This window comes from Bufo gargarizans, chromosome 10 (genome assembly GCF_014858855.1).
Source record: "Bufo gargarizans isolate SCDJY-AF-19 chromosome 10, ASM1485885v1, whole genome shotgun sequence".
NCBI classification, from domain to species: Eukaryota; Metazoa; Chordata; class Amphibia; order Anura; family Bufonidae; genus Bufo; species Bufo gargarizans.
This window is the reverse complement of record NC_058089.1, coordinates 39,431,848-39,449,048: the sequence shown is the minus strand read 5'-3', so window position 1 is coordinate 39,449,048 and position 17,201 is coordinate 39,431,848. Positions and strand designations below refer to the sequence as shown.

The following is a 17,201-nucleotide window of genomic DNA, read 5'->3' as shown; positions in this document are numbered from 1 at the left end:
TCCTCACCAATGTGTCAGTCTACTAGTAATTTTTATATATATATATTTTTTTAAACATCTTTTATTAGAAGATCCAATCATACAAAGGTTTCACACACCACTCGGTACCGAATCATTGGTATAAACAGGCATGAACAGAATAAATGTCAGACATTTTTTTCCACATTTTATATTCAAACGCAACGGCCCGACTTGAACAAAGAAAACCCTTACCCCCCCCCCCCCCTCCTCCCCCCTTGCGGCTGCTTGTCCGAAAAGTCTGCTAGTAATTGTAACACTTGCTTTCAAATCACATATTCCACCACTGCTAATTTAAAAAAAAAATTCCTTAAAGGAGTTATCCAAGAGTATAAAAAGCTCCCCCCATATGCCGGGCCCCTCACATTGAATATACTTACCCACGCTCCCTGCGCTGCTTTTTTTTTTTTTTTTTTTTTTTTTTTTTTGGGGGGGGTGGGAAGGTAGCAACCAATGGCAGGCTGTGACGGGGACAAGCCTACCTAGTATCGTGGGTGACTCTAGGGAGGCATCTGCGCATAGGGAGAAGCAGTTATGGCGGTGCGGGGACCAGGAGCACCGAGGGGAGCCAGGTAAGTATATTCAATGTGAGGGCCCCGGCTTATGGGGGAGCTTTTTATACTCTCGGATAACCCCTTTTACTGTCTATTTCTAAAACCCAGTGGGGCACAAAGACTTGCGTTATTATGCTGGTCTTTGTTTCCCCTTGCTCAGCCAGAGTATTAAAATAATTTATGCCAAGGTTTGCGCCTCATCATAAATTTGGGTAATCTTTGGCACTTGCCCCAGGCTGGCGTAGTTTCTTGCCAACATGTATGCCTGTTTTTTTTTTTTTTGTTTTTTTTTTTGTTTGCTCACCCGATAACATGTATACATACATTTTAGTCATTACATAAATGTAACCAGCTTTTGTAATAAGAAAAAGACATATGACATTTATCCCAGTGACATTAACATAAACTCCCCTTCTCGCAGCCCAGGTATTCCGTTAGAGCTTGTTAAATCCTTCTGTATTTCTATTGAGTCAGTCCTCATTAGGCTTATCGGTGCATTGATCTACCACATGGGACCCCCTCGGGGATAAGTATGCCGTGCATGGTAGACACCATGGTTGTGTCCATCATACCCCTGTTTGGTGCCATAAAGATATACATTTCATCTGCCCAGGTTGTTAGATTGTTTCCCTATAAGGTACCATGTCTTCAGTCAAAAAGGTGATACTATCGCATGTATTTCCTCATCTGTTGCGAACATTTCAATAAAGGCTTGCCATTTTTTTGTATGCCTGTTTCCATGTTACACGTTAGTAAATTTGACGAGACCGGCATCTTTGTCACTGTCCCCAACATGCTTGCGCTCTGCTCTGTCCCACCCAACTGTCGAAAACTTATCAACTCCGTCCATGTGACCGTCCATTGTCACGCAGCTGGTTGAAAAGGGGACTTGCAACTATTTTTACGCTAAAAGGTGGCATAAAAATATTAATATAAATGGCCCCAAGTAACATTTACTAACTGATGCAAAGTCAAAAGTGATCTCATACGTGGGGAATGCTCCACTTTAGTTACTGTACTCCTGATTTTTATTTTATTTTTAATAATTTTTTATTTATTTTTTTATAGTTCCTATACGGAACGATAACAAGCAATTATTAGATTGCTATTCTCATAGACTCTAATACATTAGTATTGGAGTCTATGAGAAAAATACTAGTTTCCTATGGAGCCCTGCTACATACAGGGGCTCCATAGGAAACGCTATGCAGCAGCCTCCTGTCATTCTCTGATTATTGCCGGCGCATACCAGGAAGTGCGCGCTTCTGGGTTTGCATGCGCTCAGATGCCGTGGTCAGGTTTGGCGCTGGTCGGGAAGAGGTTAAAGGTTTTTTTTACATATTAATGGCCTATCCTCCGACTCCTCAGACCCTCGCTAATAAGCTGTATGAAAAGCCATAATGCTCCCTGACATCATGTTCATTGGTCACATAGCCTAGGCCTGTGATGGCTAACCTCTGGCACTCCAGCTGTGGTAAAACTACGGATCCCTAGATGCACACTTGCTTGGCTATTCTCAGAACTCTATAGAAATGAATGGAGCATGCTGGGAGTCGTAGTTTCACCACAGCTGGAGTGCTGGAGGTTAGCCATCACTGGCCATGCGCAACTCGGGCCCCATTCAAGTCAATAAATCTGAGCTGCAATACCAAGCACAGCCACTATCAAATGGACGGTGCTGTGCTTGGTAAGCTACAAGGAGGCTGCTGAACTCCAGTGATCTCCTTGGCTTCCTCAAACAGCTGATTGTATGCGGTGCCAGGAGTCGGACCCCTGCCGATCTCATCAATTTGTAAATCCCAGAGAACCCCTTTAAAAATCAGGGCCTATTATAATATCTAGGCCAAAAATAAATATACATAATTTCACATGTAATCTGGCCGTAACCAGATTTTATAGTGTTATATTAGGCATTATAGTAACCAGAAATACAGGGGATCCTCTAAATCCAGAGTAAGGACACCTGATTATACATTAGTACCACTGTCTTTTCACGGTTACCGACTGGTGTTTCTTTTTCTCCAGTATGCAATACTAATGACGATGATCCTCACAGTCTTCATAAAGTATGTCCTGCACTCTGTGGACCTTCAGAGTGAGAATCCATGGGACAATAAAGCTGTATACATGTTATACACTGAACTACTGACAGGTAAGCACCAATTTTAGGCTGGATCTGCCCTCGTCCTTCATTCAGTTTCCATAGTGTTTTTTCATGGAGTTTTTTTTTTCCTTTAAAGTTACTTTAAATAGTTACTGTCATTTCACACAACTTGGTATAATTCAGTAGTACAGGTGAATGTACACGGGCAGTGATCGGAGCAAAATGGGGAAGGGGCATTTCTAGGAATGCAGATTGTGCTGTGTAAACGGGGTTCTGCTGCCCAGAAACGATTATTCTCTATGTGGACGAGCAATCACAGCAGCGGTCCCTCATCCCCATACAGCGAAAGTGATTACTGCATGTAAAGGCAGCGCCTTCCTCCTCTGACCAGCATGCAGTTATCAAGAATGAACGATCATTCCCAATAACTGGCTGCTATGTCAGGCGTTAAAGTTATCAGCTGCCCTCCCTCCGTCCCTAAAACTAAGATTATCTCTGAATTCTGTGATCACCTCATTTTGTTAAAACCAAGAAGGGCTGCCTGCTTCTTGAAGTATCAGATTACATCACCCCTTAAACATCTGTGGAGCGTAGAGGTGGGAGCGAGCAGCAGGATGAGACAGCAGCCATGATTCTGTAACAGTAATTGTTATATCTCACCCGCAGTGCTTTATTCCCATCTGTACAGTACAGCTCTGTAATGTCCAGTATACTCTTTCTGGGTGATTCTTAGAGAGTGAGGAAGAGAGTTGGCGAGGTGTCCTACACAGTTTTCTGAGCCAAAGCCAGAAGTGGGTCGGAAGAGAGTGAGAAATATAAAGGAAAGACTTAAGTTTCTCCTTCGTGCTGGATCCACTTCTGGCTTTGGCTCAAACTTCCACAAAAAGCCATATATGACACCACCTTTAGGAAGCACAGCCTGTTGCCTCTGTATGTAATCTGTGGGGTGGCCACATATTATTACTGCTAGCCTCCATCCACCAGCTCCGGGGCACTAGAGAAATATAGATTGAGCCCACAAAGGGGACAACTACTAGAAAATGCCAGCTGCAAGTCATATCATGTTAGAAATTGTGTGATTCATCGTGTACACATATGACGGCTTGCATTTTATATATACACATTATAAAATCCTTTAAAAAATATATATTTTAAAGGTCATACTGGTGCCATGGTATTGATGACTTAGTCTCAGGATAGACTATATTATATCAAATCGGTGGAAGGATGGGGGGGGGGTTCCAAAGTCCTGACACCCCCGCTGATCAACTGATTCTCTTGAATCTGTGATTACCTACACTGCAGCTACAACGTAGACGGTGTGCAGGTAAATATTAAAGAGGTCTCTTCAAACAGCTGTTAAGTAAGGGTGTCAGGAGTCAGACCCTCACCAATCTGATATTGATGACCTATCCTGAAAATAGGTTGTCGGTATCCTAAAACTGGAATACCCCTTTAGGGAGGCCTTGTAAAGTATATTGCTTTATAGCTGCTCTCCCCATATAGCCAAAAAAGTGTTGATTGGGTGATATATCTCTAAGAACCAGACTCGCATAGGTCAAGGTTGGACTGGCAGTGAGCGGAGAACAAGGAAGGCGAAACGAGATTTTCAGAAGTTATCCTATGTTAGTCCCCATTTTAGAAGTTAAAAAAACATTCTGGGCAAACCCTATACCCTGTTTCTGTATTCACACACTTCTTGCCAACCTGTGGGTGATAAATGTCATTAGTGGGGAATAAGTCAACATGAGAATCCATGTGTTGTGCTCCGTCCCCTCCAGTGCCATACCAGGCAGTATCTGTTTTGCTTCTACAGACATGCAAGCAGTTTATAGGTGGCAGTTTGGGGCCTGAGACCCTACTGATTACTAGAGCAAATAGGATTGAGGAGCTTAACTGTTCCCTTTCAGCTCATATAATGTATTTAATCGCCTGAGGTTGTCATTGCAAGATAGAATATGCAATATCGCCTAAGAGAAACCATTCATATTGTCATTCTCCTTTGTTCCAGGCTTTATAAAGGTTTTGCTGTACATGGCCTTCATGACAATCATGGTTAAAGTCCACACATTCCCACTATTTGCAATTCGGCCAATGTATCTGGCAATGAGGTAAGAGAACGGAAGTTAGAGGACCTGTCATGACTTTTACAAATGAAAACTGAGTACCTGAAAAAAATTCCCACCAGCCCCAAGTTTTTTTGAGTTGTTTACCAAGGGGGCAACAGCACATCTCCCCTCTCTCCAGTGATCACGGACAGAACTCGCCCAGCCTGGTCTTGTGAGATAAAGTAGAAGGCCATATCCCCGCAATGTGAAGGGTTGCATCAAGTAAAGTAAAGAAAAACGGAATAAACGCGGGGGAGGGGGGAATTAGGTACTCTGGGGGTCATTTATCAAACTGGTGCAAAGCAGATTCCTTTTTTCATTTTCCAAATAAGCTGTCCGAAATGAAAGGTGGTATGTGATTGGTTGGGTTGCTATGGGCAACTAAGCCAGTTCTACTTTACACCAGTTTGATAAAGGACCCCCTCTGTTTTCATTTGTAAAATCGACAGGTCCTCCTCGTTTGCTGGGTTTTATAATGGCGTGCTTAATGTACCCATTTCATTGTCTAACCCCTGAGAGAACTATTCTAGAAAGCCTGCAGTAGTTTGTTAGATGAAGGGAAACAGTTTATTAGACTAAAACCTGGTAAGCAATGGTACAACCTGGTAGCAATTGGTGAAGTTCTCAGCACCTAGACCGTCATCAATACATGGGGCCATGTCAGAAGATAGAAATTCATGAACTTTAAAGGGGTTTGTCTGGGTGTTTAATACTGATGACTTATCCTCAGGATAGGTCATCAGTATCAGATTGGTGGAGGTACGACTTACGGCATCCCTGCCGATCAGCTATTTGAAGAGGCTGTGGAGCTCCTGTTAGTGATGCGATCTCTTCCTAGGCCAGTGACCGCATGTTCACTGGGCCCAGGTCCAGCTCAGTCCCATTCAAGTGGGATAGGTCATCAGTATTAAATACTCAGTAAACCCCATTAATGAATTTGTCAAGGGGAAAAAAATATCAGATTGGACAATATGGAGTTCTTATATGTGTATCGTGCCGGATGGATGGACAATTCCTATTATCTCCTTCTTGTTGTTTTCTTCCAGGCAGTTTAAGAAGGCTGTCACTGATGCCATCATGTCAAGAAGAGCAATCCGCAATATGAACACATTGTGAGTAACTATTCAGAGAATCGCAAACATTTTGTGGGGATTTCAGTCTTAATAAATTTTTATTTCACTGTCTACCTAATCCATCTATCTTCCCCCTACCCAAAATGGCTGCATACAGCTCATATTAAACTCCATAATAAGCTCCCTTTAGCCTTAGGGATAGCCAGAATCTTTTAGAGCAGTGGTCCTCCACTCCAGTCCTTAGGGCCCACCTGCCGGTCATGTTTTCAAGATTTCCTTAGTATTGGGCAGCTGATATAATTAGTGTCCATCCATCAGGATTTACCATAGGTATTCATTCTGTGGGATACTCCTAAATCCTGACCGGCAAGTGGGCCCTGAGGACTGGAGTTGGGGAACCCTGTTTTAGAGGGCTTCTCCTGGATCTAGAATAGGCCATCCTTGTTGGATTGGTGGGGGCCAGCCTGGGAACTCCGACATTCTGCACAGTGAAGCAGGAGGAGCACTGCGTTTCCTTCATTGGTTACACGGGCACTCCAACTAGTCTGCAGGATCACTCTCATGTGGAGTGCTGTGTTCCCTTCATTGTGTTCATCAGAGGTCAGACCCAACTGATCAAACATTGATGGCTTCTCCTAAAGAGAACTGCTTCCTTGAAAGCTTTCAGATACCGCGGTTATCATGGGACTGCCCACACAGGTAATAGAAGTGTTTCCAATAATTTCACATTAGGGAATTGCCATGTAAAGCCTTTTAGTAGTTGTTACAAAGCAGATGATGAAGTGAATGTACTTATGATATACACTTCATCTATAGGTATCCAGATGCTACACCAGAGGAGCTGCAGGCAATGGACAATGTGTGCATCATCTGCAGGGAGGAGATGGTGACAGGAGCTAAGAGACTTCCCTGCAACCACATCTTCCACACCAGGTTAGTTCCATCACAAATGAAATATACTGTATGTGCAGTGTCTACTGTTTCATACATATTGTAACCCCACATAGGTGTTATGGTAAGGAGAAGCGGCATGCGTGTATAGTTGTAATATAGGGATTTAATATAATTTTTGGATGCTACACTTTCATACTTATGGTCCATGTTTTCCCCAGAGGACCTTATTTTTTTGAATGCAGCATGAATTCTGACATAGAAGAGTTAAGAAGTTTTGATTGCCCAGTGCTTGTTTTCAGCACAGAACTACAAGATAATCTGATAATCTAACATCTCTCAAATCTAGAAGCAACAGCCTTCGCAATTCTGGTCAAAAAGCAGAGTAATAGACATTTAACGTTAGCATTTTAATTTGGCCTGTGTTTCTGGTCCTCCTTATAAGGGTGCTCTCATTCATGTAATAATTGTCACCCTGTGCACTCCTATAAAGTTACGGTTCCCTATGTGCCCCCTACATTAGTGCGGACCCTATTCATGCATCCTTTTGTGCCCCTTCAAGTCCAGGGTTTAAACATGGCGCTCGCCCATTATTGCAAGAACAGTATACACACCTCTCACTTCAACCTGCTCTGATTTGGGGCTCATGCACACGAGCGTGTGTGCGGACTGCAAAGTATGAGCACTATTAGTGTGCACACTGTTTGCAAATGCGGAACCATTGACTTGATTGGATCCTCACCGCAAAAGAATAGGACATGTTCTATTGATTTTCGGTGCGGAAGCATGGACTGAAATCCCACTGAAAGCTTCCATGGGCTTCCGATATGCGCCTTTGCTCCGTATCTTGTGGATTGTGGACCCATTCAAGTCAGTGGGTCTGCATTGTGATACGGGATTCAAACGGCTGGTGCTCATATATTGCGAACCTGCTTTTTGCGATCCGCAATACGGGCATAGACTGTCTACGGTCGTGTGAATGAGCCACATTTGCTACTAGAGCCACATTCTTTACTTCAAAACACAAAATTGCGAGTCTAGCTGTAATCTAGCCTGAGAAGGCGCCCTCAGAATTACCCCTCTCAGCAGCCGGACTTGGACAAAAAGTATCGTACTTTTCTGCTTGAATAAACTGAGTTTGAGCTAATCAGTGGGGGGGGGGGGGGGTAAATGCTGGATTAAAGAAATCTTATTGTATTCGCCTTGTCTTCATGTAATGGCTGTCACTCCAGTATTTCAAAAGGCTGAAAATACATTTTTAGTGGACAGCAATTTATGGCAGATTTATGAAACTTTAAAGGGAGTCTTTCACCTAAAATGACCATTATACACCACAAACATCATGATATCCATTACATTCCCCATATTATATTCTTACCTTTCATATTGCTGTCCGTCGCCTATTCTCTCTTAAAAACGCTTTTAATCCATATGCTAATTAGGTTCTGAAGGTGCCCAGGGGCGGCGTTTATGCGGCCGGTGCCCAGGCTCCACGGCGCTGTTCAAATCAAACCCCTCCCCTTTCACCCCTCTGGCCCGCCCTCGGTTCTTGAGATACCATCCTCCAGTCAATGACCAATCCGGCGCCTGCGCACTCCATTACCCACTAGGGCAGAGGCAGCAGAGCGTTTAATCCGCATGCGCCGGCCGGATCTAGCCGGCGGAAGTAAACTGCCAAAATATCGGGATGTACGGGCCGGCGCATGCGCATTAAACGCTCTGCTGCCTCTGCCCTAGTGGGTAATGGAGTGCGCAGGCGCAGGCGCCGGATCTGTCATTGACTGGAGGATGGCATCTCAAGAACCGAGGGCGGGCCAGAGGGGTGAAAGGGGAGGGGTTTGATTTGAACAGCGCCGTGGAGCCTGGGCACCGGCCGCATAAACGCCGCCCCTGGGCACCTTCAGAACCTAATTAGCATATGGATTAAAAGCGTTTTTAAGAGAGAATAGGCGACGGACAGCAATATGAAAGGTAAGATTATAATATGGGGAATGTAATGGATATCATGATGTTTGTGGTGTATAATGGTCATTTTAGGTGAAAGACTCTCTTTAAAGCAACCAGTCACCGCTTTTATTTTTGAAGAGCATCATAAGAATTAGAAGCTGCACTGTGATTGCTTGCTTTGGGCAACAAACACCGTTTTCATAAATCTCCCCTATTTCGTTCAAACACCAGTGCACTAAGCTTTCAGTTAAAAAAGATGTACGCAATCTGCATTTTTTGTGGGCCAATTCATTTCTATGGGGCCCAAAAAAATGTCCGCATCCATGAGGCTGTGCCGCAATTGATAGAACCTGTCCTATGCTTGTCCGTTTTTGCAGAGAAGAATAGGCATTTCTACAGTGGGGCCTGCAAAAAGTGCAAGATGCACAAGGACTACAAAACAGATGTGGTTGTGTGCAGGAGGCCTCAACCTCAGCCTGCCCACATTAAATGCTAATATAAGTTCTCTTCCAATTCCAGCTGTCTGCGTTCTTGGTTCCAAAGACAGCAGACTTGTCCCACATGTAGAATGGATGTCCTCAGAGCTTCTCTGCCTACTCAAACTCAGCCACCTGCAGATCAGCCTGACCCTGCCCAGCAGCCCCACGCAGCACCTGCACAACAGACTCCAGTTCTCCCACCACCACCTAACTGTAAGTCAGACATGGAAGTAGTTAAAAAGAATCCTGTCTGTTACTAGTTTTAGTTATTTACTACTCCATTCCCATTTCCTTTTAGTCCCTCCAGGGATGCTCCCACCATTCCCTCCTGGAATGTTTCCACTTTGGCCTCCAGTGGGTCCTTTTCCACCAGCTCCTGGAGCCAGTGCCCCCGAAGAAGCCAGTGCTGGACCCTCCACTGGTAAGACTCTAACAATATCATAATAGTAGCCTCCTCCTCTAACCCCAAAGGTTCATATCTGACGATTTCAAATTTCATTCTACTAGGTAAAGAGATTTCTTTCAAGATGGAAATATGAATTGTTTCTCTGTTTATGATGAAATTACTTTTTGTTCTCAGTTGTCTTTTGTAATATAACTTACTGACAGTGGATATTTGCTTTGTTCTTCACTTTGTAGCATCTGCTCCTAGGCCTTCTGATGCATCTAACACTGGTGGTCCTGATTCATCAGCTGGGACATCTCTGCCAGGTTTTCCCTTCCCACCTCCATTTTTGGGAATGCCACTGTTTCCTCCATTTGGTAAAATAATGCTTTGTGATCCCTGAACAGTTTTGTAACAAAGCAGCAACAATTGTCTGTAATCATTGGTTTAATCTCCCTTAGGTTTGCCTCCTATGCCGATGCCTCCTGCTGGCTTTGCGGGTATGACAGAAGAGGAGTTGAGGGCAATGGAAGGTCATGAGAGGCAGAATCTGGAATCCAGGCTTCAGTGTCTTCAGAACATTCATACTCTTCTAGATGCTGCCATGTTACAGATAAACCAATATCTTACGGTGTTGGCAACCATCGGGTAAGACCTAGATCATACCTTTTAAATAGATCAACATGTCTTGTACTTATCTGTAGCTCATTTATCAGTAGATGCCTTTATTTACAGTGTCTACTAGAGGAGGATAATAATTAGGAGTTTTGGCAAATCTTTTTTACATTACATGATATACTGTAAATAATGTGTTACAGTTTCAGTGAAAATACATGCAATTAATATTTTGGCGTTTAGCACTACCTCTCCAATCCGAGAAGGGACTCGGGCACCACCTTCTCAGGATCTCTGGGCTTCCCAACGGTTGGACCCCATGATCGATATTTATTACCTCTCCTATTAATTGGTGGTAAATACTTAGTATGGTCTAGCTCCTTTTAATATAAAGAGGTATATCTGGTGACAGATCCCCTCCATGCTGTTGAGGATACAGATGGCAAGTCGTATTTTTAGGAAAGTTCCCTCCATCACGTCTTTTCTGCTGGCTCCTGAATTTGTAGCTTTCCTTCCTAAAATTGCCAATTGGAAAACCTGATGAGTACAAAGAACAGTACAACTGTAATATACTTTAAGGGTCTGTTCTTTTTTGCTTTCAGTGAGTGGAGACATTCTCCTTTTACATCCACGTGTTGAAAACCCATCCAGACCTAATACTTCTCACTTCTGAGTGTTTGATACAGTTGTATATAAAATCATCATAATTTATCAGCCTAGACTCCTTCCCTGCCACATTGCAACAAAAAGTCAACAAAGACAGGAGAATAATCATGTATCTAATGTATTTGGCTATAGAACTCATCCCCCCCGTATCTCACAGCAAAGCTCTGTGCTTGTTTTGGTGTCTATAATACTTAGATTGTAGAATTTGAAGAGTAATGTTATGTGTTTGTTTTTTGTTTTTTTATTAACAGGCCCCCTCGTCCTCCCGTGCCCTCTACACCGTCTCCATTAGTCACCACAGATGCGGTTGTATCATCCAGTCAGCCTGAAGAAACTCCCACTTCGGATACACCCTCAGCTGACCCCGATCCCTCCCAGTCAGGTACACTTCCTGCAGCGCTTATGACCTGTCGCTATTCTTTAGACCAGTGTTTCCCAACCAGTGTGCCTCCAGCTGTTGCAAAAGTACAACTCCCAGAATGCCTGGACAGCCTTTGGCTGTGTGGGCATGCTGGGAGTTGTAGTTTTGCAACAGCTGGAGGCACACTGGTTGGGAAACACTGCTTTAGACAATTTGTCCTTATTAAAGTTGAACATGACGTAATAACTTTCTCTAACAGTTCCAGAGGAATCCACCAGTGAAGAGATGATCAATGACTCTGAAGCTGGCACTTCAACAGAAGAACCAGATGCTGTAGAGCTACGAAGGCGAAGACTTCAGAAACTGGAAACCGGCACCTCCGAATCTCAATGAGGCTTTGCTTCTGACCTCATGGGCACAAATGAACTGTGTACGGGACAGAAGAGGAGCTTCTTTTGGACTATGAATAAGAGCCTGATGTGACTAAAGCTGGACTTCTATAAATATATATTTTTTAAGGACATAATCCAGGCTCTTCATGAAAATGCTTATTAAATGGGGAAAACTTGTGACCTCATTAAATGTGTTGGACTTGTTTCAGTAAAATTAAATATTGGATTGGTCTATTTTACTTTAGAACCTTTAATTTAATTGTAAATGCATTATTTTAGCGATTAAAGGGAGTCTGTTACCATGAAATTCACTGATAAACCAGGTACAATGCCTTGTAGGACTAGCTAAGATGAATGTAGTAATATGCACCAAAGGCGGGCATGTAGACAGCACGTCCCACTTTTGGTCCAGTGGGGACAGGAGCCACAGTGCTGGAACCAGAACGCTCTGACGAGGTGTTTTTGTTTTTTCTTATTTTTACAGCATGTTAAACTTCTTGGCAATTTTTTGCCAGTCGTGGACAATGCCGTTAAGGATCACATTACTGGTTCTATGAAATAGTAACATGGTATTTAAGGCCGAAAAAAATACATTTGTCCCTCCAGTTCGGACTGTTATCCTGCAAGTTGTGCACAAAAATAATGTGAGGAAGATGTATCAAAACTGGTTTACAGTAAAACTGCCTTTGTTGCCCTTCTGTCAGTCACAGCGAAACTTTCATTTCTACAGCTGCTTTGGTAAAATGAAAGCAGTTGCTATGGGCAACAATTTTAATTGTAGACCATTATGATAAGTCTTCCCTTTGTGATTATTTTTTGTTTTCCCTTCCTGTAATTTTTCATAGAGATTAATCATTAATGGATGAGGCGACAATGAAATAAACTGCTCAAACACGACATTGCTAGTAGTGAACGTATCAAAGTAAGCTGTAATTAGAAATGGGAAGACCATAATAAATGAACATCTCAAGGAGCGCTTTCCCACCATGTTGCTGAGCTGTTTGGGCATCTAGGGTTCTTGATTATAGGAATAAGTACATTTGGCCATCGATGTTTGGTGGGGTTCTGACTTGTGATCTAACCAAAGGGTCAAAACCTAGCAATGCAAGCATTTGACTATTATACACTATTGTTGATTTACACAAGGGGACCCCCAATGGCGATGTCATTCCCCTGGATTCCTCTCTCATATCCACTGGGAATGCCCTAGATTCAATTTGCCCCCTCCCTAACCCTGGGTTCACACCTGAGCGTTCTGAAAGGAGCGCTCTGTATGCGCGATTGTACGGGCGTTTACAATCGCGCATACAGAGACAAGCGAACTCCCATTGTCGCGCGTTCCCGAAAGTCTATGTACGGGAACGCGCGACAAAACACCCCAAAGAAGCTCAAGAACTTGTTTATGCGTTGGGCGTTTTTCAGCGCGTTCGAACGCGCTGTAAAACGCGAAAATGTGAACCAGTCCCATAGGGAAGCATTGGTTTGCATCGGTTATGCGTTTTACAGCGCGTTCGAATGCGCTGTAATACGCGCAAGTGTGAACTTAGGGTAAAGCTTTAATACACTCGATTCCCTAATTAAATGTTTTATTAGAGCTCGATATGATTACTCAGTGTACTCCCAGGGATGCAGGAAAGCAATCCTTTTGAGCTGCTCATTCACATTTTAACTGCCTCCTGATATCTTCTAGTACATCACTGAAGCAGTTATCCTCCTGATCAGATCTAATGAGAATATAGAACAACTAAAGCAACTTAATGCTACACTTAATAGACAACTAGACCTGTATAAATCAATTTGGGAACCTTGGGACTACTGAGGTCAGTAAAATCGCTGACAACACCCCTTTCCACTCTTATCAAAGTTCATCATTCTCGTGGAATGATATATCCTGTTTCTTGGGTGGGATTTTTTTTTTTCATTTACATCTCCATACATGAGCCTTGCCTATCTTTCTTTTTGTTTTCTTTATTACTAACCTGGGACGGCTGTAATTGGAAGACCTTGGCAATACTTGACTATGGGTTCACGTAATACCTTTATTTCATACTTGGCAATGTGACTTGCAGGGTACTATAATTTGGAACACGCTGTATGATACTCTTATAATGTATGTTTACCTGATGTAGAGTATACAAGAATAACTTGGTTTTAATTCAACATATTTCTTTTTTTGTCCTATTATTTTTAATGAAATTTTTCAATAAAAGTTAATATATAAATATACAAACAAAGGTGCACAGTACTTGTTGAACCGCAGATGCACCTTTCCTTGCTTAAATAGGCCCAAGAGCTCATCCCTTTGCCTGAAACTGCAGCTCATTCCTATTCAAGTGTAGCACGGTGTTCCATTCATTCTAATGAGTCTTTTGGTATTTTATTTCTGGAAAACCCATTTTTAAGTCAGATAGCGGTTTTCAGTTAATTAGAACAAATCAAATGGAAAAGTGTAACAGAGAGTGAGGTACCTTCCGTATCCAGTCCTGTGTTTGACGCCATAAGCTGCATGTGTGATTTCTTTAATAAAGTTGTTAAATTACAAAGTAACAAATCCTTTTGCAGTGTTTCCCAGTTAAACAATGGATATTTTAGTTTTTGTTTTTTTCCCTCTCCTTTCCCTTTAGTGTCATGCACAGCTTTTTTGTGCCATTTTTTTATGTGGTTATTTGACCAAAAGCCAGAAGTGGTTCCAGCAGGAAAGCAAAGTATAAGTCCTTCCTTCATATTTCTCATTATCTTCCAACCCACTTTTTTCATCTGTGTCATTTTAGGGGGGGGCTTGACCATGGGTATAGATGCTGCCAGAAGGAGGCAGACACTAAGCACAAGAGGGTGAGCTCCTCCCAGTGAGGCATGGCCCTCCAAAACAGGCAAAGACTTCTGTGCGTCATTTTGCCTACTCATCTTTTAATTTCAAATTCCAGTGCGGTCAGTTAGATCCCCTCTGTTCCTCATGCTCTACCCCACCGCCTAGGGTCTGTGATCCCAGCCCTGCTGCTCCTTCTCCTCAACCTATGGTGAAATCAGAGTGGGCGCGTTCTTTAGCAAAAGTAGTGCAGGATGTTTCCCACACCAACAAAACTATCATTGAAATGTTGAGGCGTTTGTCCTTGCGGCCACCCTCGGAACACCGCTGGTTCCACCGTCATACTAGATGGGCCAGAACGTCCAGGATTTCTATCTCTGTCATCACCTTCCCCTCCCAGGAAGGCTTGCTCTGACGTGTCTTCAAAGGAGGACGCATCTGAGAGCAAGCTTTCAGACGCAGAACTTCTCCATGGTTGACAAACTCATTGTGGCTGTAGTAGGAACCCTATAGGTCAAGAAAAAAAATTAACTGAAAAAAGTGGCCTAAACCAGGTGGAAAGGCTCCAAAACCAAAAACTGTAGCGTGTCTATAATCGGGGGAGCAATTCCTCCGCATGCGGTCCGCAGATGACGGCAATCCCCAGCAAAAAAAATGCGTACAATGGAGGATGCTGGGGCGGACAACATGCACTACAAGGGCATCTTACACAAAATGATACATTGTGCAGATTAAAAAATATATAAATACAAAAATCACTGCAAAAAATGCACCAAAATGATACGCAACTGACAATATTAACTTATTCCTCAAGCTGATGTTAAAAGCTGACAACTTTGCCAATATCTTCCAGTCAGGAACATATCGGATCCCCTCATGCACCACATCACGGTGTCTCAGCAAGTATGGGGTCCTACCACTAAACTACCCGTGGTGTGTGAACAGGGTCTGAACAGTGCTAGAAACCAACTCGCAGCCAGACTCTCACATGCCTCCGTAGTGGTATCACCAATGCACTGTGAGTGGGCTTGAGGAATTAGCTAGTATTGTCAGTTGCGTATCGTTATAGATCAAGGAGCTGGAACCTTCTTAACCGCCTAACGCAGGATCGCGGTCCGGAGGCAGCTCTCCCAGGCTCAGCGACGCATTTACGCGTCTACTCGCGAGACGTGAGATTTCCTGTGAACGCGCGCACACAGGAACTGCAGGTAAGCGAGCTGATCTACAGCCTGCCAGCGGCGATCGTTCGCTGGCAGGCTGTAGATGCGATTTTTTTTTTTAACCCCTAACCGGTATATTAGACGCTGTTTTGATAACAGCGTCTAATATACCTGCTACCTGGTCCTCTGGTGGTCCCTTTTGCTTGGATCGACCACCAGAGGACACAGGCAGCTCAGTAAAGTAGCACCAAGCACCACACTACACCCCCCCCCCTGTCACTTATTAACCCCTGATCACCCCATATAGACTCCCTGATCACCCCCCTGTCATTGATCACCCCCCTGTCAGGCTCCATTCAGATGTCCGTATGTGTTTTACAGATCCACGGATCGGATCCGCAAAACACATATGGACGTCTGAATGGAGCCTTACAGGGGGGTGATCACCCCATATACACTCCCTGATCACCCCCCTGTAAGGCTCCATTCAGACGTCCGTATGTGTTTTACGGATCCACGCATCCATGGATCGGATCCGCAAAACACATACGGACGTCTGAATGGAACCTTACAGGGGGGGGGGGGGAGGTAATCAGGGAGTCTATATGGGATGATCACCCCCCCCCTGTAAGACTCCATTCAGACGTCCGTATGTGTTTTACACATCCACGCATCCATGGATCGGATCCGCAAAACACATACGGACGTCTGAATGGAGCCTTACAGGGGGGTGATCAATGACAGGGGGGTGATCACCCCATATACACTCCCTGATCACCCCCCTGTAGGGCTCCATTCAGACGTCCGTATGTGTTTTACGGATCCACGCATCCATGGATCGGATCCGCAAAACACATACGGACGTCAGAATGGAGCCTTACAGGGGGGTGATCAATGACAGGGTGGTGATCACCCCATATAGACTCCCTGATCACCCCCCTGTCATTGATCACCGCCCTGTAAGGCTCCATTTAGACATTTGTTTGGCACAAGTTAGTGGAAATTTATTTATTTTTGTTGTTTTTTTCTTACAAAGTCTCATATTCCACTAACTTGTGTCAAAAAATAAAATCTCATATACCCCTCACGGAATCCAAATGCATAATATTTTTTAGACATTTATATTCCAGACTTCTTCTCACGCTTTAGGGCCCCTAAAATGGGAGGGCAGTATAAATACCCCACATGTGACCCCATTTCGGAAAGAAGACTCCCCAAGGTATTCCGTGAGGGACATATTGAGTCCATGAAAGATTGAAATTTTTGTCCCAAGTTAGCGGAAAGGGAGACTTTGTGAGAAAAAATAAAAAATAAAAAAATTTCCGCTAACTTGTGCCCCAAAAAAAAAAATTCTGTGAACTCCCCATGCCCCTCATTGAATACCTTGGGGTGTCTTCTTTCCAAAATTGGGTCACATGTGGGGTATTTATACTGCCCTGGCATTTTAGGGGCCCGAAAGCGTGAGAAGAAGTCTGGGATCCAAATGTCAAAAAATGCCCTCCTAAAAGGAATTTGGGCCCCTTTGCGCATCTTGGCTGCGAAAAAGTGTCACATATGTGGTATCGCCGTACTCAGGAGAAGTTGGGCAATGTGTTTTGGGGTGTCATTTTACATATACCCATGCTGGGTGAGATAAATATCT

At 43.6% G+C, this 17,201-nt stretch overlaps 1 protein-coding gene across 2 annotated transcripts in view; it reads left to right on the top strand.

Annotated features, from left to right (window-relative positions):
- SYVN1 (synoviolin 1) overlaps positions 1-12,488 on the top strand; it is a 28,005-nt gene extending 15,517 nt beyond the window's left edge. For both annotated transcript variants that reach the window (XM_044270287.1, XM_044270288.1), the window contains exons 7-16: positions 2,598-2,724; positions 4,688-4,787; positions 5,831-5,896; positions 6,674-6,790; positions 9,215-9,387; positions 9,473-9,595; positions 9,814-9,936; positions 10,021-10,207; positions 11,092-11,222; positions 11,461-12,488. In XM_044270287.1, the coding sequence (XP_044126222.1) occupies positions 2,598-2,724; positions 4,688-4,787; positions 5,831-5,896; positions 6,674-6,790; positions 9,215-9,387; positions 9,473-9,595; positions 9,814-9,936; positions 10,021-10,207; positions 11,092-11,222; positions 11,461-11,594 (1,281 nt within the window). In that variant the 3' untranslated portion in view covers positions 11,595-12,488. The remainder of the gene's footprint in view (positions 1-2,597; positions 2,725-4,687; positions 4,788-5,830; positions 5,897-6,673; positions 6,791-9,214; positions 9,388-9,472; positions 9,596-9,813; positions 9,937-10,020; positions 10,208-11,091; positions 11,223-11,460) is intronic.
- Positions 12,489-17,201: the final 4,713 nt, after the last annotated feature.